This window comes from Xiphophorus hellerii, chromosome 9 (genome assembly GCF_003331165.1).
Source record: "Xiphophorus hellerii strain 12219 chromosome 9, Xiphophorus_hellerii-4.1, whole genome shotgun sequence".
In the NCBI taxonomy this organism is placed as follows: domain Eukaryota; kingdom Metazoa; phylum Chordata; class Actinopteri; order Cyprinodontiformes; family Poeciliidae; genus Xiphophorus; species Xiphophorus hellerii.
Genome location: NC_045680.1, coordinates 7,868,177 through 7,893,815, shown reverse-complemented (window position 1 = coordinate 7,893,815; position 25,639 = coordinate 7,868,177). Strand labels below are relative to the sequence as shown.

The following is a 25,639-nucleotide window of genomic DNA, read 5'->3' as shown; positions in this document are numbered from 1 at the left end:
AGATTAATGTAGGTTGCAAAAATAGTTACCATAAATATTTTAGGTCTATGTGAATTTTATGTCTATGTAAACTTTGTAAGTTTTTATTGTTTTGAAAATAATGAGATTTCTAATTTAACTGAAAGATAAAATTTTATAACAAAGTTGTCTTTGTTATTTATTAAAATAAAACAAAAAACTGAAACCAGTCAATAAAACAATTGCTTAAACTAATGTAGCAAAGTAAAAAGCAGAGAGAGAAAGAAATGCTTCTTCAATTAAAATTGCTGAGGAAGACCATAAAACCACATCCTGGAGTTAAATATAGAACATCAACAAAACATTTCCTTCTTTCAGGAGTGTGAATCTGAGACTGTGATTGACTAAAGCAGCACCATCTTTAACCAAACTCCTCCTCATCCTCCCTTCTCCTGTAATGAGTCAAATACCAAAGCGAATGAAGGGAGGTGCCTGTTGATTAAGCCATAGGCCAGGATGTAAACTTGAGGTGAAGGGAGTTCACCATGGCAACCTCCGCCTCCAACTTCTCAGGTCTAATTAATGGAGGAGCAGCTTGGTACGCGCCTCCTATTCAGCTTCAGATTGAGTGCTGACAGATGGGGAAAGTGTCAGGCGGGAGAGCACTGAGACAACAGAGAACATTAAACCTGATCGCTAACACACGTGTGCAGCCGGTGTTAGGCGTGTGCGTGCGCGTGGGTGTGTGTGTGTGTGAGCTGAAAGTGAGTGCTGAGTGCTGTGGATATAAAGGTGTCTTTGTTAAAAAGAGAACCACTCCAGTCTTCAATCCGACGTTTGGCCCCAGGGTGTGAAGCAAACTCAAAGGGAGTTAGAACTATAAAGCACTTCTCTATTCACTCACACACATTCATAAGGATGTTTATTCATAAAAAAGATAAAGTGCAGCAGGGATTTCATGCAATTTGTCTGTGTTTAAATGATCACGTGCAATCCCTGACAAATGTAAACAGAGAACATATTTCATGCTTGCTGCCACGTGAATCTGCAGCATTCGGTGCATTAGTTAGTTGTACCGTAAGGTGAGCGGGGATAAAAAGGTGTGGTTTCCTTCTGCGGGATCTCCTGGACTTTGCCATACAGCTCACTGGTGGAAGCCTGGTAGAACTTGACGCTGCTGGTCAGACCACACGTCTTGATTGCATCCAGGAGACGCAATGTGCCCACACCATCCACATTGGCTGTGTATTCAGCCAAGTCAAAGGAAATCTGGGAACAAAAAGAGGGGGAAAAAATGAGACATTTTCAATACTAATAATAAGATCTGTACCAAAAAACTGCAGTTTCTCCTTATTCCTGCAGAACACACAATAAATCAGAATTTTGGTTTTGAGCTGTAAAATTCAAAATGAAGGAAGAAAAAATCAGAATGCACCAAGGAAACAATGTCTCCTTTGCACCATCCATGATCACTATGCATAAACTTGTAAGATACTGTATGTGGACACTTTGTACTTAGGATTACGGAGATATCCAAAAGAGTAAAAAAAGTTATGTGAAATGAGGGTCAAACATAGAGTTGAAATTATATATTTACATACATTAAACAAAAACTTACTTTTTTTCTCACTGCCTGCCATTAAATTGGACTACAGCAAACTTTTCTTGTATTACATCAGTTAGGGGTACAAAAACTATTTCATTTCCTCCATGCTGGTTTTGTAGGCTGTTGGTTTACACCATTACAACTAAGTTGCTTGTATAGTCAGGGTCGTTGTACATTTTAAAGACTTATTAGCTTCTTATCAAAGGCCTTGAAACTTTGCTTCAATATTTGAACATATTATTCTTCACTCATGATATTTTGTGAAGTGTGCCAGTCCCTCCAGCAGCAAACCATCACACATGATGCCCCAATTTACCTCCCATGTCCTGTATTGACCCAACAGAAAAAAATGACAAAACAACTGTAACTTCCTTTAATGAAATAAATGTAGAGAAGATTTACTGTAAAAAAAAATATATAAACATTGTTGCTGAAATAATATGACACATTAAGAATAGCAATGAATTATATTCTTATACGTTAGCAATTTGGGTCATGACACAAAGCTGTTACTACACAATTTTCAAAAAACAACACCAAAAATTATGCTAAACAAAATGTACTTTAAACTTAAAAAGGTATTTCTAGACAATAGCAAATCAGACTTTTTCTAAAATTCCTACTACAACTTCCAGAATTCCTCCTTCCACAGCAAACGGTGAAAAGTGTGAGCTTAATAAACGCTTTGTGGGAGATTAAATTTAAATTAGAAATGGCTTTGAGAAGGCCCGAGTGTATGTGTGACGCCGTGTGCTGTGAGTGCGTAAGTTTGAGCGTGTGCCAGCTTGGCCTCAAGCTTCCAATCAGGCGTGACGGTTAAAAGCTGGTTAGTGGTCACCACACCTGGTGCGAGCCGCATGGGCCACATCTAAATGGAGGAATAAAACTCCAACCCTGTAGGGTGTTCACACCAGCGCTGCACACACACGCACACACGAGTAGATAAAGACCCCTTATTTAAAGCTGGGATCCGAGAACACTGGGCCTCTATTTCCCTCATGACGTGCACACACACCAGGAGGAGGTTTAATCAAGTTCAATCACACTCTGCAACTCAGTGTAATTACCTGTGACGCTCCACTCATGCTTTTACTTTGCATTCTGGCATTTTCATTTATATTTACATCAATTACAAGAGAAAGTGAGAGGGTACTTTATACAGAGACACACAGCACAAATTACATAATGACAGTGTACACTCACAACACAAGAGGTTGGCTCAAAACTTGAAACATTTGGATACAAAACCAAACAGATGCAGTTTTACACAATATTCACAGAAGGAAGTTGAATTTTATCTTGGAATTATTTCAGAGTTGTAAGTTTTGTTGGAGCCACATAAAACAACTGTTTTCCTCTGTAGATTTAGCAGATTTTTAAATTTATTTCACCTGTTGCATGTTGTTTTCTGTTAATATAAAAACAAAAACTCATAAAACTCCTTAAAATGCCTTTTTGTAGTCTAAGTTATTGTGTTCGACTTGACATCACCATGAAACACATTTGCTTAATGCATGTTTGCCCACTTAATAAACAAAAAAAAGAGTCTGTATTTTGACATGAATTATCTATATAAGAAAATTAAACATTTTTCATAGATCCTAGACTTCTTTCTAAATGTGTCACATTTCAAAAACCTTATGTTATTACATTTAATTGCAACTACTGTGTTTGGCAAAAATAGCAGAGGTTTGTTAGAGAAGATTTGTGAAGAACATCACAAGGTCCAACTGACTGTGCCCTTCTAAAATCTGGCCATTATGGACGTATGGCAAGAGTAAAGCCAATTTTGCAGCCTCACTTCTGTAAGATGGTAATTGAACAAAAATCAGTGTGCAACTGGGTGAATAACTTAATGTAGTTTTAAGTGCTTTGGGGTGATGTAAAAGTACAGGATAGTTACCATTTACAATCTGTCCAGTGTAAAACACTGAACTTATTTCAACTGACTGTACTCAAAAGACTTTAAATATACTCATACATAGTCTCTTTTTGAACTCTGCATTGAGTCTTACTAGCATGTGCGGTATAGAAAATCAGAAGTTCATGTTAGCAGACAAACATAAATGTTTTGATTCAACAGTTGAAAGACGAGACTCACAAAGACGTGACACTACACAACCACCAACAGAGGGTAAAAACCACTCTTATTTTGTGCTACTACATCCCACAATAAAAACTCCTTCCCACACACATCACAGTGCGTGTTTCCCTTCAGCTCTCCTCTGGAGATGAAGTGCATGGGACACACATGCAGCGTCTATCAAAACCAGCTGAGAAGGCCATGGCCTAGTGTTTCTTGACAACTTAAATCAAACAAATTGCTTTAATGCCTCCATTCTCTATCATTATGTTATGTCCAGCCTGAGCGATCACGGTTGCGTACACCACTCGAAGAATGTGTGTGTTTGGGGAGAGTGTCATTGTGACTGCTGGGCCTCTCAGACAACCTGCCAAATATTCTTCTATTCTGGGAAGTCAGCCAAGCTCTGTCAGCATTCGGGGGGGGGGGGGGGGGGGGGGGGGGGGCACTGACAAGCAAATATTTTGCCTGACAGCAAAGCATCCATTTAAAAAGCTTCTAAATGTACAGGATATCTGTGCTGCAATTGGCGGTTTCACTTCTTTCGTGCTCACACAGGGGCTTGTTGAAATGCATGCATGAAATTGTGGAATGTGACTCCATAAGTGTGTGAAGGTATGCAGGCGTGTGCTCACTGACAATGTGCCCAAGAGTAGCGACATGTGTGTAAATATGAGCTACATGAATTTAGCCATGGCCTTCATTTTCATGCATAGAGAAACAAATGGAGACATTGAGTCGTATATACACAGGTGTAGGAGAGTTTAAAGGAATGTGTGCCATGTATTATACAGTGTCATTCAGAATTTCACATAGATTCATCAGGGATACCAATGTCAAATTAATTTGGGGCTTCTTATGATGCATCTTAGCTATTTTCTCTTTTTAGGGTGGGAAAATAAGACAAGCAACTTTGTTGCTTTTAAAGTTAAAAATTGGGAGTTAAAGCATAGATCTACTATGTATTTAACTTATTCTAGTCTTCACAGGTTGTACTACTGGGAAAAAAAAACTTTTTTAAAAACTTTGCCATTTGCTTGGAATGTAGTGAGAATACTGAAGACATTATTCATACAAGTGAAACTGATTTTTGATGCCACACATTAAGGATGCCAATCCCATATTGCTTGTTGTAAAGCCACTTGCAGGCAGCAAGTTCTGGTGGACTTTGACCAACATTGTCATAATAAATGTTAATCAATGCTGTTCTGAGTATCATGAAGAATTAATTTTATCTAAAAGTTGTCACCTGTCATTAAGGGTGAAAGTTTTAGTTGAATGGCTGGAACAAGGAGACAGCTGGATTTTCCAGAATTATGACAGAACCTTTGAAGATTTGCAATATTATAAAACAGGTACTCAACCTAAATTTCAAACTTCAGTTGCTGAATTTTAACCAAACAGATGTTGCAAGCACTTTATAAATTACAAAAGGTCATGAGCCAATCAAAGACAGCAAAGCAAGAGGCAACAATAAGGAGAGTGAGAATGAGGAGGCTGAAAGGATGAACTAAAAAAGAGACATGATAAAGTTAAAACAGGAGGATTAGAATGAAAAGAACAGGAAAGCTAGGAAAGGCAAGAAAGTTAAATAAAGAAATAAAGATCAAGGTGTAAGGGAAAAAGGCATAGGAAGGCTAACACAAATAAGAAAAAGAGAGGAAAAATAGGACATTAAGCAGAATATAAAGTAATGGAAGAAAATCAACAACAGCTAAATGAAACAGAGGAATAGGGAAATAGGACAAAAAAGTATAAAAAAGACAGAATAAAAAAAGCGAAAAAAGAGGGACGAGAAAATAAGAAAAAATGAGGTGAGAAAATGAGTAGGAAGCACAAAGGAAAATAAATAGGAGAAAGAGGATTTGGAAAATAAAGGAGAAGGAGAAAAAACAAAAAAGAACAGGGAGAAGAAAGTATGAAAAGAGAAGCAGAAGGTCAAAATGAAGAAGGGGAGGTAAAACGGAAAGAATAGAAGTATGAAAAGGTGACATGGGACAAGGAAGTGGTGAAAGAAAAAGAGAAGGGGAAGAAAATAAAGAAAAGGGGATCATGGGAAAGGAAGAAGTAGAAAGAAGGCAATAAGGTCATTGAGAAATCCAATAAAACTACCTGCGTTATCAGTCTACGCTTTGAAACAACAAGAAGAAACACACGCAGAGATGTGAGACTGGACAAATGGCAGTTTAAGGTTATTAAGGCTTTGTTCTGGGTTTGTCTTAAAACTTTCTATGCATCTGATAAAAATGTTGCATAACTGTTGATCTGAGCTGATATGTGAATGTTCCTGGCTTGATCACCTGAGGCCTTTTCTTTTTTCTTACAAACATTGCTATTTTTTCCGACTTAACTCAGGAAAGAAAAAGACAATAATCAATCCTGAAGGTGGAGAAAAGAAAGGGGAAGAAAATGTGACAGAATCTGGAAAAAAAATTGTTCATGCTTAAGTGTGATAAGGGGAGGTCGTGGAGAGGAACCACAGACAATTACACCTTTAATCAATAGGTTACAGGCCGACCCAAATTAGGGCAGTTGTGTTTTCCCAAAGACAAACAGACTGATTTCCCTCCAGGACAGAGCCAAACCCATGCAGTGCAGCTCAAAGTCAACAAGTGTCACAATAAGTTACGAGAGGATCAACGTAGTAGGCCAGTGTGACACAAACTTTCCATGTTTTCCAAAACTGTAGCCTAAGCTACTGTTGCTGTATGTGAGCCCACGTTGACAGCTCACTCTCTGCAAACAGTGCAGCATCTCCATCATCATGAACCACTGTGTTGTGATGAAACTCCAGAGGGAATCTCTGCGCCTCGAGCTCCATCTTCTTGGAATGTGTCACTGTGCATAAACACACACACCTTTTACAAAAACATGAGAGCTATATTTTCCCCCTCGCACTGTGCCAAATGGCCTTTCCCTAAAATGCAGACACAATGAGAAATGAAAGAAATTCAAACGGTGAGAGAAGTATATTAATAGTGAGTGACATGAGAGTGTAACCGAGACAAGGATGCAGCATTGCATCATCCAGCTGGAACGCATTTTCCACCCCGGTGTTTTGCCACTGGGAACCAAGTGCCGCTTAAATGGGTCACAACGCGCAGTACCGCTCCCCAGTCTGATAAATATCAGGTGAAACCACAGGCACGAATACCTGAGGAGACCTTCAGCAAACATCAGTGTACAGTACACACACAACTACAGATACCAACCAAATGCCAAGAGTTTCAAAATGAAAATCCTGGGCGTAAATGGATGTTTGGGGCATTAAGATTAAATATGACCTCAGTGACATGATTTAATGAGCTTTAATTAAAGTGCACCTGAAGGAAGTCCCAACAGTGAAGTTATTTATAGAATATACATGCTGCAAGAACTCCTCCGATAACATAGCTTAAGTGCTTCAAATATCTCAAGAGCCTTTTTTGTCTTTTCAATGACAGACAAAAGTGAAACGGACAAAGACTGTTGTGAAAAAATATGACAGACAGACTTGTTTTCTTTTTGCTTTTATTTTTCTTACACTAAAATGTTTCAGCTCTTCAAATTGCATTTAATTTCAGGCACCAATAAACTAAGTAAAGAGGCAAAACGATTTCCAAATTATGCCAAATGAGTCGTGTAAAAAAATATTTTCTTGGTTCTGTTTCAATAAAATTAAGCAGACAGGTTACCTGGTGGCTCGGGTAAACATGGTTTTAATGAGGTTTGATATTCGATTAAGTTTCTGTTTACTTTCACCAAATTTTTAGAATTTATTGGATTGTTTGTAAATTTTTGTTGGGTCTTTTCTACTCTGTCCACATGTGTATTTTGCAATAAGAAATAAATTACCTTTATATACAATCCTCTTACGCAGCACATTTCCTTCTGGGCTGTATGAATGTGAGCAAAAACCTGTCTATGTGCTGCAAAATAAGTACAGCAATTCACCACATAGATTCATTCATGTCTGTTGCAACAAGCCAAAGTCCAATATTTACTGCCACTATTAATCCTCACGTGTGCTAAAAAGAGGAAGATGTGCAGAGTGTTTGCAAACAGTAACTATTTATAGTCTCAATCTGGCTTTAAATCAGCTTTGAGGTGGAAATTTTCACAAATTATGGTTTTTGTGTTTCGTGGCAACCTTCTACAAAGACATGAATTGCTTCAACATGATTTTAAAACAGAGTTCATCCCTCATTTGTTCAGGTCTTTCTTTTTTTTGTGGCTATTCAGTGTTCGCACAGCCGTATGATGTGATGCTAAACACAAAACTACTTAAAGAGAGCTTGGGAGATGGGATTTATAAGATAAACTTAAGTGCTTGAAACATAAAAGAGAGTTCTCGGTGAACATTAATTTTTCAAATCTCGGCTCTCCACATGGCAGAACATGCATCCACCCACAAATCCCCCCCTCTGATGTTCACTCATCATTACAATCACATCTCAATCCCTACATTTTTTTGTCTAATTACAGGCGTCTTCTGCTCAGTAAGTGCAAGTGTTGCTGCAGCTATGGTAATGAATAACAACATGTACACATATCAGGTGAATCTGATAGAGACAGAAGTGGAGAGAAGTGCATTGAGAGCAGACTATGTCAGGGCAGGTAGACAGAAAGTTGAAGATCGACTGTCAAATTCAGCATTTTGACAATGCGTCTGGAAAGTCCCCGTCTGCCTCGCAGCGCTCCTCTTAACCTTTTTCACTCCTTTTCTGGGTGTCTGCACGCATTATTGTTGATCGATGACATGATCTGAACTGGTGGTGGTTGTTCACTCCACAGCTTCATTTCAACTCTAACGCACAGATTATGAGGGATGCTTGATTTAGGTGGTTTTAATTACTTAGATTTAGCATTTAGACTTGCTTGTTTTTTCACATACACAGAAAAAAAACCAAAAAATTTTATTGTAGCTTTATTTTAATGGACAGATATAGAACGATAATTTGAAACTACTCTTCAGCACACTAAAAACAAAAAAAAAACTCAGGCCAGACAAAACAGCTGACAAATGACTTCAGGGTCGAGAAATACACAAGACCAAATGGACAGCAACACAATTAACAAGTGTTTTAAATTATCTCTGAAAGCCCTGAATGAATGAAAGGAAACCAACCAGCTTCATCAAGTCAACCACTTTTATGCCAAAAGGCTTTATGATGGCAACAAATTTTTCATTTCTCAATTTGATCTCCTTTTGTGCATAATGCCGTCCACTGTTGGTTATTCGAAGATAATATTTTTTAACGTTTGAAGAGCAGACAGCAGAGGTGGATTTGTACACTCCGTTCCTTTAACATCAGTTCCATGGATCAGAGAGCCAGGAATAGAAACTCCCTGGAAAAGTCATTCAAGAACTGTAGAAGCCTCACATTCTTTCTTTCCCTCAGTCTGCTCATCTTCCCTGAAGACATTTACCACCAATCAGTTATTGCTACCCCACAATCGCAAATACAAGCGTAAACATAGCAACAGGTCCTACAGCGGTGAGCTGAGGTCATGCCCAGGAGGCTTCAGTGGAGGAGTCCTCATTATGTGAGGACATGCAGCTAGGGTTCTGGTATATGTGATAATTCATAAGAATTTCACAACAGAGATCCCAGGAGAGGTTTGTAATAGTGTCACCATCATCACCTTTCTTTGTTTGAGTCACTGTTATTTATCTTGTTTATAAAATTTGGCCACAAGTTCAAAATATCCTGGAGATCTTTATTGACATTTTAATACAGAATTTTCTTACAAAAAAGACTTATGCACACACAGCCACATATCCACACAAAATGAGCAAGCAGCTATAGGGACTAAAGTGACTGGCATTTTTCATCAAAATCCTAATGTGCGACTGCTCTTTTGGGTATGGTAGCTTTCAAAGAAAATCAGATCTTTAAAGTGACTAATGGATTTTGTGATTGAAATAGGCTAATAAGTGAAGACTTTATGCATTAGAAGACACTGGTAAAAAAAATTGAGCCACAGACAACTTTTAGATATTAGTATAATTTTATATGAGTAAATACTGTTGTCCAATATGACTTGCAATAATTGAATAATTAATAATAATTAAGAGTTACTAACTGGGAAAAACAATAAATCAGCATCTCAGAGAGCAAGGGGGAAGGTGTGAGCAGCATGTACACAAGCTTGAATGACAGTGCTAAGACCCTCCTCCCAGCTCTGATTGGTTGATTCTAACTGAGCGATGTATTTCAGATGGTAGTAGGAGCACAGGAGCTCACTTTTTTCACAGATTATCTCATGTTATTCTGTCATGACAAAGTGACCATTTTAACAAATATGCAAAAAAACATTTTTTTTTTTTTTTAAAGTTACATACTATAGTTTTAATGCGTCATTTCTGTGGCTTACTCAATATGTATTCTATTTTGTTGTTTCATTGCATTTTCATTGATGTTTTTATAACTACTATCGTTCTATTCTGTTCTACTTTAAAAATATATGTTAATTGTTCAATGTACTTACTGGATTTTGTTCTGTTTTTCATTACAGGTAACTACAAAGCTGATGGATCCTTGTTATCCCCAACAACTGATAACTACTTCCCCCAGCAGTGTAACTCTAAACACTTTAATTAATCAGCAGACCAGGACCATTACTTCAAAGTAAGGTTTTACTGTAAAGGCGATAAAAAACCTCAAATACATGAGACTCCTTACCAGACCTTAGGGACAACTATTGCATTCTGGTCTTCTGTTTCTCCAGCTACCTAAAGTAAAGCTGTTGCTGGTCCATTTAGCTGTGATGTGAACAATACTCGGATAACAGAGACAACAATTCAGAATGACTTAAATTGATGCATTCTTTTCTAGCAACTCCCCCTCTTTACTCCATCATTCCCAAACATCTTTCCCTCACCAACATTCACCATGCTCCTTTCCATCTGGCAGCGCATACAAACATCCCATCCCGCACTGTTCACTTGATAAATATCCTCCTTGTGAGCAGCGGAAGTCAGTGATATAAATCCTGACCCTAATCTTCCCATGTGGAAACACAGCTCTGCCCTGCTGTTGCTTTTTGTAAACTATGCTCCATGATGTTATTGTTGCAGCTTGCTGCTTTTATTCTATAATTTTGTCAACTGGACACATTCTCATAACATTCTTACATTTGTATGGCACACCTTTGAAGCACAAGGCGCCACCTTTATTTTCATTACACAGACAAACAGACGTTAAGGTTTAGAGCAAGATTTTAAAACTTTTTTTAGCCTTCTGACATCCAAAATAAATAAATAACTATTGTTTTTGCTAGAGTGGACCAATTGTTAAATGACTTGCTTTTGTAGGGTTAATATTTTTTCTGGTATTTAAATTAACATGAAATTTGATTTTAAAAGGTCATCTGAAGACTCCACTGTGGAACTTTTTTACACCATGGGAATTATGGCTTTAGATTCACACAGCCTTCTGGAATCCTCACACCTCTCTGAGTCCACCCAGGACCCCTTGGACAGAAACAGATCAATAGCTGCATGACCGTCGTAGACATGACAACAAGCAGGATCCAGGTTATGATCCAGCAGTTTCATGATGGTTGTAAATACCATCATGTCTAAACGACATGATACCATCATGTCCTTTAGACATGATGGTATTTATTAAAGGTATTTCATTAAAGGTGTCTGATTGGTGCCATTTGAAAAAAGTGTAAATATGTGGATTTATGTTATGTGGAAGAAAAAACTCATAACCAGATATCAAATTATAAAAGTTCCAATAAAGATATCTACCTAGACATAACTATGTGCATCTTCAAAATATGCAAAGAAATACAGTTCTCATCCACTCTAAAGCTCAAAATTTCTTACTTAAAATTAATAAGAAATTCCTTTCAAAATTTAAAATACTGAGAAAAAAGAATTAAGGGTTAAACAGGTGACAATTAGTGCATAAGTTTAATTTCCTACATCTAATTTCCTAAGTATGTAATCAAACTGTGACGCAGAAACCTTTGAGGCTTCCTCAGGCTGGGACACTGTTGACGCAAAGACAAATTAAAAACACAGTGAAGACTGCATGGTTGAATCAGACTGATGAACCACCTACACTTTAGAGGAGATCACGTTTGTGACCATGTGTGTTTTGCTCTTTATTTCTATGGTTACGACCCATCTTTCAACATTAGGAGACTCATTAAAAGATGGTGTGATATAGGCGTGGCCGACATTTCTCATCCATCCCAACCCCGTCAGCCCAAAAGCTTTCATCTGGAGTGAATTAGAGACATTAGCACTTTCTTATCTCAACGCCTCCCCCCCTCCACGTTCCTGTTTCATTCCTCTCTCGCATAACAATACCCACTTCATTGTAACATCAACAGACTTTTGCATTCTTAAAATACAAAGAAAAAAGAAAATGTAATAATTTTGCTAAGAATACTATCACACTTAAACTTTCTTGTCCAACTTAAAACAGGTGACTCAGGTTCAGGCCCACAGATCAGCATGCAGACCTGTACTTTTAAAAGAGGGTTGGCCAAATCCACTCTGATCTGTCTAAAAATACAAAATGTACAATTTAAGGGAATAAAAAATTATCGATTAAAATTCTGCTTTCTAAAGCTCATTCTGCTCACACAGAGACATAACTTACGAAACATTCACATGTGACCTGAACGTTTGTGTGCTGTGTGGAGGAAGTGCAACAGGCCTGTAAATACAAGAATATTTGCACAAAGGCTAAAATTAGCTCAGTGTGTATAAACAGACAGACACACACAGCCGGTAATCCACGTTAATACCAGTCATCAGTCTTAACATAATGTTGTGGAGCTTGGGCAGAGATGGAAATTTAATCTCTATCATTTATCTCTATTATAATGGCTTCAGATAGCCTACAGGTTTGACACTGCTCTGACACAACATTGTTAACTCTTAAAGTTACAGTTCAGCCACAGAATCAAGTCCGCAGACAACATTGCAAAGACACCAATAAGTATTTGAAGCATATAGATGCAAAAGAAAAACATCTAAATAATTGAACAGAATTATTTCCAAATTGCTGCCGCGTGTTTTATGAGTTTGATTTTAGACATTTCATCTGCTTGTTATTTCAAGCCATTTGTAAGGTAATTGCCAAACTATTTGAAGTCAATCATTCCATAGAGAGAATTTTTACAAGTGGAGAACATTTGAGATGGTTGTCATGCTTCCCAGGAGTGGACATCCCAGCAAATATCAGATCAAAAGATCTTAGAAACAACCCAAAAGTTCAACCTTAGCTTCAAAAGGTCTCAGTTAGCATGTAAAATGTTAAAACTCATAGCAGCATGATTTTGAAAGTAAGAATGGCTTGTTTAGAAGGGTTGACAAAGTTGACATCTTTTATCAAAACTAATAATATGGCAGCACAACATAGGACTACAACTCTGGAACAATGTCTTTTAAATGGGTGATGGCAAAGTAGAGTTGTTTGGTCATAACAAACGACATCATTTTTGAGGAAAGTTAAACACAGGATATTCACACATATATCATACAAACTGCCAAGGGCAGTGGTGGAGAGGTTATGATTTTATTTTATTTTGTACTGACAGGACCAGAGTAGTCCGCAGTAAGGACATCAACAAACTCCTCTGTATACCAACGTATTCATGAGTCAAATGTGAGACCACCTGTACAACAGCTGCAGTCTTAAGACAGAGGTGCAGACACTAATGTCTGCAGGCCTTAATAAAGTGAAAAAGCATACTAAAGTGTGACCAAAATGTATCCACAACAATATGTGGAACAGTCTTAAACAGGCAGATAAGGATTAACAAGTTATTGTTGCTAAAGGTTCTTCTACAAGCTACTGAATGGAGTGCAGCTGCAGTAATTATTTGGAAAAAAGAGGAAATAAATACATATTTTTAGTCTAATTTTATGAGATAGTGTCTTTATGGTGACAAATTTTCTCTATTTGACCACCTGAAGTTTGTATTTTATATAAATTGTAGGCAAAAGAGTTTGGTGGGAACATGAGGCATTTGAAATGCTGCAATTTGGATCAATTCTCTTGTGACAATTTGCTACAATTATTCTGTATGATGCTTCTTCATTCTTCTGTTCTTATTAATATGCTTCAATAGTCCAACAAAAGCTATTTCTTTTCATTCTGCTACTCATGCTGTATTTTCCTCTAATCCAATGTAATTATTGTAGAAAGCAAACAGGTTGATGCTGTACTTTGTCTTTGCTGACATTCAAGTGGCTTAAACATAATCTTTTCCGAAACCACTGCCCTATTACTCATGCATTATTACCCCAACAGTGGACACTTTCCTGTGTGTGGCCCTCTGTTGGTCACATGGCCTTAAATGCCATCAGAATATCATCAGCAGAAACTCATGATTCACGGTTTTACAAATCCACGTGGAGATGCACACACACACAAAGACACATTCAAAAGCACAAAGACAGCTTAGGAGAAGACAATTGCCTGAGTTTTAGTCCAGCCCAGCTCCGCCTTCCTCGCTCACCAGAGCGGGAACGCAGGAACAGGGGTCGGCATGCCGGGGCGGACTGTTGCTGAGAAGCTGGTCTTTGAAGGAGGCCTGTGGTAAGGAAGGCTTTTCGGGAAGGGGAAATGCTCTGCTTGAAGTTTTGGATATCAGTGGAAAGCCTTTCTTTGCTATGCATGGCAGCAGATTCCTTTATCCTGCAGTGCTTTTCCAATATCAGCGGAAGACGGAGTCAAAGAAACATGTAACAGAATTACTTTCAGGAAAGGACAGGGGAAACAACCACAATGCAATCCCCAAAAGAGAACATGAGGGGATGGTTGCTTGGATATGAAATTTGGAAGTATTTCACTATATTGCAAAACTGCCACACAATTAGGTGGCTATAAGAGCGTTGTGCCTGAAGTGGAAAATGATAAACCAACATGAGCACATGTAAGAAGAAAGTCTGCTGACCCGAACTATCCCACGATCCACCAGCAACCTGGCGAAACCACAAACTCAACCTCTGGCTATCCAGCTGCTTGCTAAAGAACATAACTCGATTATTTTCACAGAAACTCCAGCAGGGAGGACTCTGGGACGTACTCTCAAGTTACAGTTCAAACTAATATGCATTCCTTCAGTAAAGCGTCTGACAACGCCTAGTCCAGTCAAAAATGAAAGAAAAAAAAAAAACTGTACTCGAGTACATAAAAATTATACTAGGATCTGGTGAACAAGTTAACCAAAATGACTGTACTATCAAAAGACTTGGAGAAGATCTAGTTGCATAGAAGTTTCCTGGTAATAGTGGGTTTGATTTTGTTTTCCAATATCAGAACCTAACAATGTCGAGGCACTTCAGCTACTTCAGCTAAACAAAATATTCAAGAATTGTCCTTAAAAATAAAGTGGGAACACAGTTAACCAAAATGACTGTACTATCAAAAGACTTGGAGAAGATCTAGTTGCATAGAAGTTTCCTGGTAATAGTGGGTTTGATTTTGTTTTCCAATATCAGAACCTAACAATGTCAAGGCACTTCAGCTACTTCAGCTAAACAAAATATTCAAGAATTGTCCTTAAAAATAAATAAATAAATATTCAAAGTATTTTTTTTTCATATTTTTATTGATATTACAAAATATATGAAAACAAATTATGTGTTTTAGGAACAGGCCATCATCAACTATTTTAAATTGCAACATTAATCCTGTTTGTGCTTCAGTGATTCAGTAACAATACACAAACTTTAGCACAGAGAAAACATATTTGTGGCTCAACACATATTTTACAAAATGACCATAAAGTCTGGCTTTTTTTTAACAAATATAGAAATATATGGTATATGCCACTGGGGTTGTGAAAATAAATATTTCATATATATTTGTTTCAGTTTGGGGCTGGACAGTAGCACCACTGTTAGTACTATTCCTTTGCAGCAAGTAGAACTTGGATGCAAATCCCAGCCTAGACTCTTTCTGCATGGACTCTGCATGTTCTTCCTTTGCAAGTGTGGGTTCAGTCTGTGTGCTCCCACTCCCACAGTCCAAAAATATAGCATGTTAGATATATCGGTCTCTCTAAACTGCCCTTAGGGTTGGGTGGATGGGTGTGTCTCAGAATATAAATTGAAAAATACTGAAAAAAAATATTTTATCAAAACTCCACGAGACCAGTCTTTCCAGGCTGTTGCACTCAGGCAGTGGAATACACTGCCAAACTTTCTGTATAGTTTGTACTTAAAATACTTTTAAAAACTGGACTGTGGATACTTTCACAAAGCAGCTGATGACAATTTTATTCTAAGAGGCTTTTAGTTCAAGTTGGGCTAATATGATATGCATTTATGATTTAATTGTGTTTGCTTTCTGTATTGTACATGAATGTGATTTTATTGACTCAAAAGTCAACAGGAGCAAATAGTAAATCAGACGAAAATCTCACAAGTAGAATTTTTATGACTGTTATCTCACAAACTAATGGTTCAGGAACGCTGATACAATGTGGTTTGTTTACAGCTATGGAAGCAGAAAGGGACTGAACAGCAATGGAAAGACACAAGCACTACTTCATTTAAAAAGTTTGCCAGTGTTAAAAGTATTCTTTAACAAAGTATTGCATGAAGAGAGATAACCATCTATGACTGTCCATTAAAAATCTGTCTCGTAATTTAAAAGTCCTTTGATCAAGTGATTCCAACATGTTTTGGTCTTCAACCGGTTCATGCAAATGCAAGTCCACACTCATATCTTGTGTCCGGTCTTAATTATGTTTTCACAGAGTTCTCTGTCCTCACCTCTACACTGCTCTTCCGCCCAAGCAGCCAAAATTACAACAACCCTCAACTCTTAAACCCTCCGCTTTCCCGGTAAGGCTGACCGCAACCTGTCCAGCCTGGGTCACCTTACCCGTTTACCGCATGGGAATGGGTACAGTGCTTCTGCACACAGAGAGCCATTCAAGGCCTCGCATATGAAATCTCTTCCGTTGTAGAGATGCTTTACACTTTTTCTGCATATTCATCACCCAGTGTTCACGTCCTGTCTGGGACTGAAGGAAAACAAGCACAGAGACAGTTTTCATATGTTCTCAGAGGTTTCTGTTATGGAATCACAGAAAACAAATAAGGGTCAGAACGAACCCTTTAGAAGTGGCTGGCTGAATTTTAAGAAATCTACACATATATCAGAATTGTTTGATGTAAAATGCTCTATCATACATGATAATCATGCCTTTTTCCTTTCAGGTGAAGAGTTGTTGCTGAAATTCATAAAGAAAGAATATGTTCTTCCACTGAAAATGACAGTTGAGGGATTCTGCAGAGACCTGCCAGTCACGTAGCTGTCATGGATCATCTCCCAATCTTACAGCAAGTATCAACAGACGCTCACATAGAGAAATGAGAGCTAGTATTGTGTCTGTGACGATCTCCTTAGTGCGGTTACACATGTAAGCAAACAACAACATACCACAGTGACACCGCTGGTGCTTTGCCAAGTCTGTGCTGGCAGCCACTCCTGTCAGTTAATCACGGGCTCATTGAGGTTGATGGTTTTTACAGTGTTTCTGTTCTGTTTTCTGAGTGTGTAAAAGCTCTGTGATTGTCTGAATAGGTCTTGGTGCAGTGTGTTTAAACAGTCGACATGTACAGTCGCTGACAGCATCAGCTCTTTCAACAATGTCCTTCGGGATGGGATTATCGTCTAAGTTATGACAGGATTTTTAAATGTCTTTGCAGATACAACAATCACACCTCAAGGTGGAGGCTTTACATAGGCTGTTTGAGAAGATATAATACAGTAATGGACAGAAAATAATTGCCTTCAGGTCTCAAATTTAGTAAAAGTGAAGAAAAATGTAGTCCTATAAACAGAATTATTTTGAATATATGTATACGTTTTCCTACAATTTATCTAAACTGCTCCAGTTCACTCATTCTTTTTTCAAAGTCTAAAAATACACTGTTTTCTGACAACAAACAATCAGATTGGAAAAAAAAATCTTCCCATCCTGTACAGGAATTATTGAACTCAAGCTAATTAGTTTGAATATTATCCTCCAAAGCACTTTGAATTGCCTTGCTGCTGAAAATGTGCTACATAAATACAATTACCTTACCTTACCTCTGTTTGAGAGATATGCTTACACAATGTACTTCTAACTACAAACGTAGTGTTTGGACCCTATTTCAAAAACAACAGTTCTAGAGAGAAGTACATTAACGGCCACTCATCATGGGCTTCAACAACATAGAACGTCTATTCTAGTAGCCTAATGATGGCCTGCCTTATAAATTCCTGCCAGAATGCTAAGTTGTGTCTAGGAATTGAGATAATGTTCTTTCTTTTCCCCCTTCACCTTGTTTAAGAGGCAGCATAACTTTCCCTTACCACAAGTTCCCTAGACTTCCTCATTTTCTTATAACTGTGAATGATACTAGAGCTACCAAACATCTCATGTTTATGCTGGCAAAGATGAACCACTACCTCCAATAAATCATGATGATTGAATATAAGTGTCATTCTGTTTAAAAGTGTTCATGTGAATGTATCTTTCCATTTAAGCCTGCATGTGTACGTTTCATTCTCTATGGTTTAGTCAAAGTCACCAATAAATTTAAAATTCTGAACCTAATTTGTGTCTTTAGATATTATGGCAGTTTGTTGCTGTATAATCATTTCCTCCTGGAACAAACACCGTCCAGACAAAACATTTATATGACGTGCATGCCCATGATGAGTCTATGAACTGTTTTTATTGTTTAAATACTACAAATTTAAATATTTGACATGTTTGCAATTATTTGTTTCAAAGTGAGGCTTCCTAAAAAACATAACACATGTTCAATATGTTATTACTCATACTTCAAAGCCAGCCAGAAAGCTATAATAGAGTGTAAATTGGCCTTTAAACTGTAAAATAATGCATTTAACAGACACCTTAAAGTTAAAGGTTTATTTTGTGTCAATAGTTTTGATCATAAACCGTTAAACTTTGTGACTGAAGGTATAATTACTGGGATATTTATATGGTGTGGCTGTGCACATACGATAAAAGACTTCCCAGAAACACCCATTTCTGTTTACAACCTACAAAAGCAATAAAAAAAATTCTTCAGTTGGCTTCCAAAGCCACATTTGTGTTTTTTCAACCCCTGAGAAACCTTTAAGTGGTAAACTAGTATTTCTAGATACATCTGTCCTATTATCGTAAAGACTAAGGTTGTCTCAGAACCAAACTAAGACAGTAAAACATTAACTGATGGTTAATTTCTAAAGGTTTTAACTAATAATTTTAAATTAAACCAAATACAGAACTATCTGCAGTAAGATCCATTAATCTGTAGAATAAGGAGCAGTGGTGCTGAGTCTTCTTGTGTGGTTTTGGTGGGGCATATTTTCTTACTTAACCCACCCGTCGAAGCTAATAAGTGAGAGAAGAACCGAGTATAACCACGAAGACTGCACTGCAGTTACCTATAGCTGCTCCATGTAACAGCATGTGAGTGTTCCTGTAGATCTCCCCAAGGGCAGTAAGGTGGTGACTGACACTCTGGTAATGCCTTCATGTCTCCTAAACCTAAGCAGGGTCTATATATGCACACTGAATGAAGACATGTCAAAGAGGAGCAGAAAAAGAGAGAAACATCTGGCCCCGAGCTGTTTCCCCCGGCTCCCCATCCGAGGGCTCAGCTTCCAAAACGATACAAGTTACAACACAATCCACGGTAACAAAAGACGGAGAGCCAGACCTCTCTGAACCGGCAGGCATCAGCAGCTGTGGAGGCTCACGCCGAGGATGAACCTCACAAATGCTTTGACATTCCCAGCTCTGGTCACAATTGTTTTCTTCAAATTACTACATTTTCCTGGACATCATATAACTTGGCAAAATCAAAGTACACTTTTCCAACCATTTTTTTAGATTAACTTACTTCAAATTTTGTTTTTGTTTTTGATCAGACACTAAAACACACTAGATGCAATTATATGCCACTTATTATTATCCTAAAAGCTAAGAATGTTTTTTAACCTTTAAAAACATATTTAAAGATAACTGTTAAAGATGTAAAAACCTATATTTATAGTAAACAGAAAACAAAAACAGTAAACAGAAAAAAAAGTAATTTACTATCACAGAGTTCTTTATCTCAAACAAATACCCCAACAAAATCAAAAGAAATTGTTAGTGGTTGGGTTTAAAAACATTTTTCAGTTTTTCAATTTGAAATTTGAGATTTTTTTATTCGTCAATTTCTTGCAAATGTCTGCCAACTATGTGTTTTCTGTGTCTGTCTAGACTTTGCATGGTTGTGACATTTGATCAAAATGTCAAATGTGATGATTAAATGCCCAATTTACTATAACTAGCTAGTCAAGAATATTAGGGAAAATGTTTGAATTACCTTAAAAAATTAAGAAATAGCCAATTTATTTGTAATTATTGCCTGTTATTCTAAAATAAGAATGAGGATTTACCTTCCACAAGTGATTTCCCCCAAATAATTAATTCCATCAATGTACCATACCATAGGGAAGGTAAAATGTCAAGTCTCAACATTCCTTAATTAGCTAAGCTGCATATCATAAATTTATCATCTTTCTACTTTGCTCTTTAACCACACCCCAGCTGATTAAAATCCAAAACTTTGCCGTTAATAGACACAGTTGTCATGTTACTTGACTTGGAACAGCATACTTAAATGTCATTAAAATGTCATTTGAGGTCAGAATTGTGGCTTTTATACAACCAATAAACAGTAAACTGAATTAAATTTACGTGGAAACAAAATGTCTCAGCATGCTGAGCTAGCTCTCTTTTCAATACACATACATTTTACACGAGTGTTCAATGGCAGAGAATCAACTGGCAAGGGGGGGAATTTGGTTTTATTGAAGTTCCACAGTTTATAGCCCTGCTGCCCGGAGCACGACTCTTTAATTTGAGAATAATAAGATCAGCACAACACATTGGTTTTGCTGCACCAGGCGAGACACTTTTATTGCAACAGGCATCACTTGAAGAATATTATTGTAAACTCTTTGCTGTGGTGGTCTGGGCTGACCACACATCTATAAACAGTCCGAGCTGAGATTGCTAGCTCAGCTTCATGCCAAAGCTGATATAACCACATAGTGGCACTGGGATGCTGGAAAGATTTATCATGGGAACATTTAAATTCCCAGGTGGTTGAATCGAAATGACTACCCTCCTCAGAGGAAAGAGTGATCCCTGCCCTGGCCAGTTCTTTTGTTTTCTCCCTCATTATGTGTGCAATTAAATGAAAGGATGGTCAAAGTGCTGAAAATGTCAGAGGGCTCAAACCCTTTGCTACATTGTGACAAAGTTCAAATACGTCAAAAAAAAAAAAGGAAAACAGATGTTACACAGAGACAGAAGAATGCAACCTCCACAAGTTCTCACACAAAAATAAAACATGGAGAGGTCCACTCCTCCCTGTGCTATTTCATGTTCAGTTCTGAGTACTTTGATTACGTGGGGGTGTGTGAGAGAGAGAGCGTGTGTGTATGCTGTTGCGTAAAAGAGACAGCGTGAAGAGAGTAAAGAAAACATTGAAGTGTTTTCTTTGGAGTTTGCTCACACTGAACGCAAAAGGAGGAGAATAAGTGATCGTCAGACTAATAACGTTCGGTTTTCTAGTAGATGCCACTAATTGCCAACTCACAAACCCACCTCTCTTCGAATTGACCGTCTTTAGGACATGCGGCATATCAGACCTATCTCAGGGTCAGTTACTGCAGTTTGAGCATGTCTGTGACGAGCCATCTGCAAAGTGGGCACTTTCCACAGCCGTTTACACGCTTCAGAAGGGGCCTGCCATGGTTTCTTTGTAAAGAAAACAGCTGTGGGGTATTTTTGAACTAAATGGTTTTCTGCACATGCCTGACTCAGCTGTACTGTGTTGTATTCTGCCATATTCAAAATCTAAAACTGAACTAAGTGATAAACTGATGAACTAACTAAACTGCCTGAAAATCAAACTTACTAATTACTTATTAATACCAATTGTATTAATGATACAATACTAATTACATTAAAAATACAATTGGTATTACTTATTGTAAAATATGGGTATCACTCCCACATTTTATACAAAATATGGGAAGTAACATCCTGAAATGTGAAAATTTGGGGAGGTTCAGCAAACCTCATTATCCTATATCACATTATGCTTCTGAACTGTGTTCTAACAATATACCCTTCATGTTTGAACAATATAGTATGTTGTTACATTATACATATTGATTATGTTATAATAAAGCTATTAAAGTTTTTTCAATATTGATATAGTAGTCACATGAAAACCTATTGTACAAACTTGAAAATTATACTAGTTGAACAACAATTTTTCTAGTTAAAACCTGATAGATTTTATTGTTGAAACATAATCTATGTTTTCCTTTGTACAATTAAGTTGATGACAGTGCAGATCAACGACTGAGAAAATGTCTCGTCTATCAGAACTGATTATGTTTTACATATTTCAACTCAAGATAATTTAAGTAATTGCAGCAGTGTTGCCTTATTTTTTCCAATAATGATGAGGAAACCAGGTTGCACTAAACCAAAAACAACTACAGGAATCTGTCTGTAATAAGCTCGTACGGTGCCAAGAGGTTCCAGGCTTTAAGTCAACAGTTGGAGGTCGGAGGCCTCCTGACAGTTCAGTACTCATCTGCCTCAGCCTGTCCGTCCATCAGAATAACTTGCCCTACCAGACGCCAGCTCAAATGATCGATGGTTATGTGGAAAACCGAAAACCCCTCTTCACAGTAACAAAATCAGCCATCATAAATAACATAGACAAGCTCATTTATCTCAGTTTGTGATTAGATTCTCACAGTGCCAGAGATGTTTCTTGTCACTGCTGATGATACCAACGTTAATGATGATAGTGGGGAGATTTTATGATCTAACCAGTCATTCTACAGCATCCCCAAAGGCAAAGGGTAACAGACAAATTTCAGGAGCCCTAGCACACCTGTTTCACCATTTGTGAGGACATGTGAAGAACTCAATGTGTGAATTAATGACTCTGCTTGGAAACGAGCACTCAAGTTTTCAAAGGCAATTGAAGGACAAATGTGAGTTTTTAACAGTCATGTGTAACTAAGAGAAAAATAAAACGTCTTAATTGTTTTCCCACCTGAATAAACAAATAACATTTCTTAGAGCTCTGAAATATCCTGACAAGTTAAACGAAAGAACCTCTATATTTTCCACTGAAGCAGAGCTGGAAAAATTGAGAAGAAAGAAGCCAAGGCAGGAAGGCCGAAGGAAACAATGAACACGTGCTGAGAGTTTGATTAATGATCTTTTTGCCATTTGCCACTCATATGTCTGGCAAGAGTACACTGCTGGACCAAAGGCACCGGCAGAGTCTGTGTGTGGCCAAACACTCACCTTATGACAGAGAAAGAGAGAGAGAAAAAAATCATTTGATCACAGACACAATGTAATAAAGGTAATGAGCAAAGTAAAACACGTCTATACATTTTTTTTAATTTATTTATATTATGCCAATTCCATAAACTTCTTTTTAAAAATATAAATGTGAGTCTCTTCAGTCATTTTTTTTTCAAACTGGCATGAAAAGAAATAATTATTTAGATCTTTCTCCAAATTACCTTTCACATATTTTCAATACATGAACACATCTAGAATTACATATAAGCTAAAACTGAAAAATGGCAGACAACTTGTTCAGGATGAGTTAGCAGGAGATTGTAGCAGAAAATGTTTAAAAACAGGCAAAACCTTGACAGTCCTTATAGCCACTGCAACAGAATCACCACCGAAATATGAAGATTTAGTCTTTTCACACAAAGATGGGTCGTATCTGACTATAATAAAACACTCATGTAATAACTGATAAGGACAAATGCATTTTTTAGATGTAAAACTTAGAAGAGCTTGGCATTCATCCCATCAAATTTTCCTTACTAATTTAATACTGGTCTGCCTTTCTAAATAACTCTGCTCAGTTCTCATCTTGCTCCATTCAGTTCCCTTCAGTGCTTCAAAAAAAACACTGAAGGGAGCTTCAAAATCTTGATCTTAATCTAAGATTTCTCCGATTAGGATCAATTTCTCTGGCTGAATTTCAACTGGGCCAATCAGCAAACAGAAGGAGTAGTTATGAATAATCATGTTGATTTTTTTTCTGTGCCATGGTTGTAGTTTGGCAATGGTAGAGGAAGAAGTGAATAAAGACATTCAGTACATTTTGGATATGCACTTACAAATATTGAGCAAAAACAGTAGAAGCAAGAGGAATGTTTAAGACAAAATGTTTTATCACAGTGGGATGATGGCTTACAGCACATGCAATTTCCAGTAAGCTTCATAGTGTAACTTTCTTCATGATAGCCAACCATCAGCCTTCAAAACTACTTCAAAACTATTGTATGTTAGCACTCTCCTCCAGCACTGGTGCAAAGGTAGGAACGTTCGAGGGCTTCCATCAAATATGTAGGAAGATCTTGGAAATACAAAAAAACTAAACCCTCAAGCACATTATTTTGTGTTTTGCCTTATAGGCTGGCACTAAAAAAAGGTCTAAATATGAGAAAAATTATATTTGCAAATATACATTTGCACATATTTGATGGTTAAAAACTGAGTTAAGAACGTGTTAATTCAGAAGAATCTTACTATCACAATAAATATGCTGGCCATTAACTGGAATTAACTTTAAATAGGTGTTCTAACCTTTATTTCTATATATCTTGCATTATCCATAATTGTCAGCGTGATCACACATTCATGTAAATCAACAAAATGTGAATGCCGTTGAGCAGCTGCGCTCTGAGCATATTGCACCTGAAGCTCCTGCTCTCTCTGAGAATAAAAGCTTGTTTGTTTGGTTGACAGGAGACAAGTCTAGGAGCGGCTCATAAAAAACATGACAGCCTGATTTAAAACTTAATGAATACACACAGGTAAAAACAGCGCCCTCCACATACACATTGATAAGGAATTCCGAACCACTTTTATTAACTGAGAGACTAAAACAATTACAAATATAAAGATTAGAATCTAATGCCATAACTCATCAACCTATTAAACTTTCATCTCTGTCCTCATCGCAAACATTGCCTCTGCTCTATGGTTGTTTTGCTCCAGGATCATCATTCCACAGCATTCAAATGAGTGAGATCATAGCTCATTACATCAAGATTTTGCAAGTTGCTTGCAACCCTTAAATTACCCAACAGACAAGCTCTTAAGCATGGACCAACATGTAGACACCGCAAACACTTTCAACTGAAGTCAGAAATACAAACTGCCTCTCGACTCAAAATGTCTTCAATAGGGAATTTACAGCTTGTAAAATAACAAGGACAACCTCACTTAAGAGAGTATCTCCTGTTAACATCATAATTTCCCTTTTTTTTAAAAATCAGTTAGGAACAGTAAAGCTTTGAATCTAACTGAGGGTCTTAGAAAACCACCATACGTGATGGCTGAATTGCCCCAACTCGCCATCGGCAGGTGAAGTGTGTGTGTATCATCTGTGAGGGGGTGAGCATGCAGCAGAGAGGGCAGCAGAAGTCAGGACTTGTGTTCACAGATTAGCAACAATGTTTACTGTGAGTAATGAGCTTATGTCACTTATGGAGGGATTGAGCGAGGCTGCATCTTCTCGCTGTCTGTCAGGGCCGATATGGGTGTTTGGTAATATGGTGTAATTAAGAGTCTGCGACCGAAGACAAGAGACTGATTTTTCTCAGTGAAACCATAATAATGAGTGGGTGCTGCCTGACTGTCACTAATGACACAAACTAGTACAAACACCATATAAAAAGGCAATGCGTCTTGACAAAGCTTTTGTTTGTGAGTATAAAGTTGCTAAGTCTGTTACTGAAATCCTTTGGTACACAAAATAAAGCTTAAAGTCAACTGAGCTGAGTATGTTTGTGCTCTTTGTGTAAACCAGAACGGCACTGACTTTACACAGGTACTTCTATCACAGGTGTGCCTATGCGCTAATACAAAGCGATCTTATCTGATACTGATACTATATTAGTACA

The 25,639-nt window shown here is 37.5% G+C and overlaps 1 protein-coding gene across 1 annotated transcript in view; it reads right to left on the bottom strand.

Moving 5' to 3' along the window:
• Nucleotides 1–25,639, bottom strand: part of gmds (GDP-mannose 4,6-dehydratase) — a 178,955-nt gene that overhangs the window by 126,034 nt on the left and 27,282 nt on the right. The window contains exon 5 of the mRNA XM_032572964.1: nucleotides 1,035–1,227. Coding sequence (XP_032428855.1) covers nucleotides 1,035–1,227 — 193 coding nt within the window. The remainder of the gene's footprint in view (nucleotides 1–1,034; nucleotides 1,228–25,639) is intronic.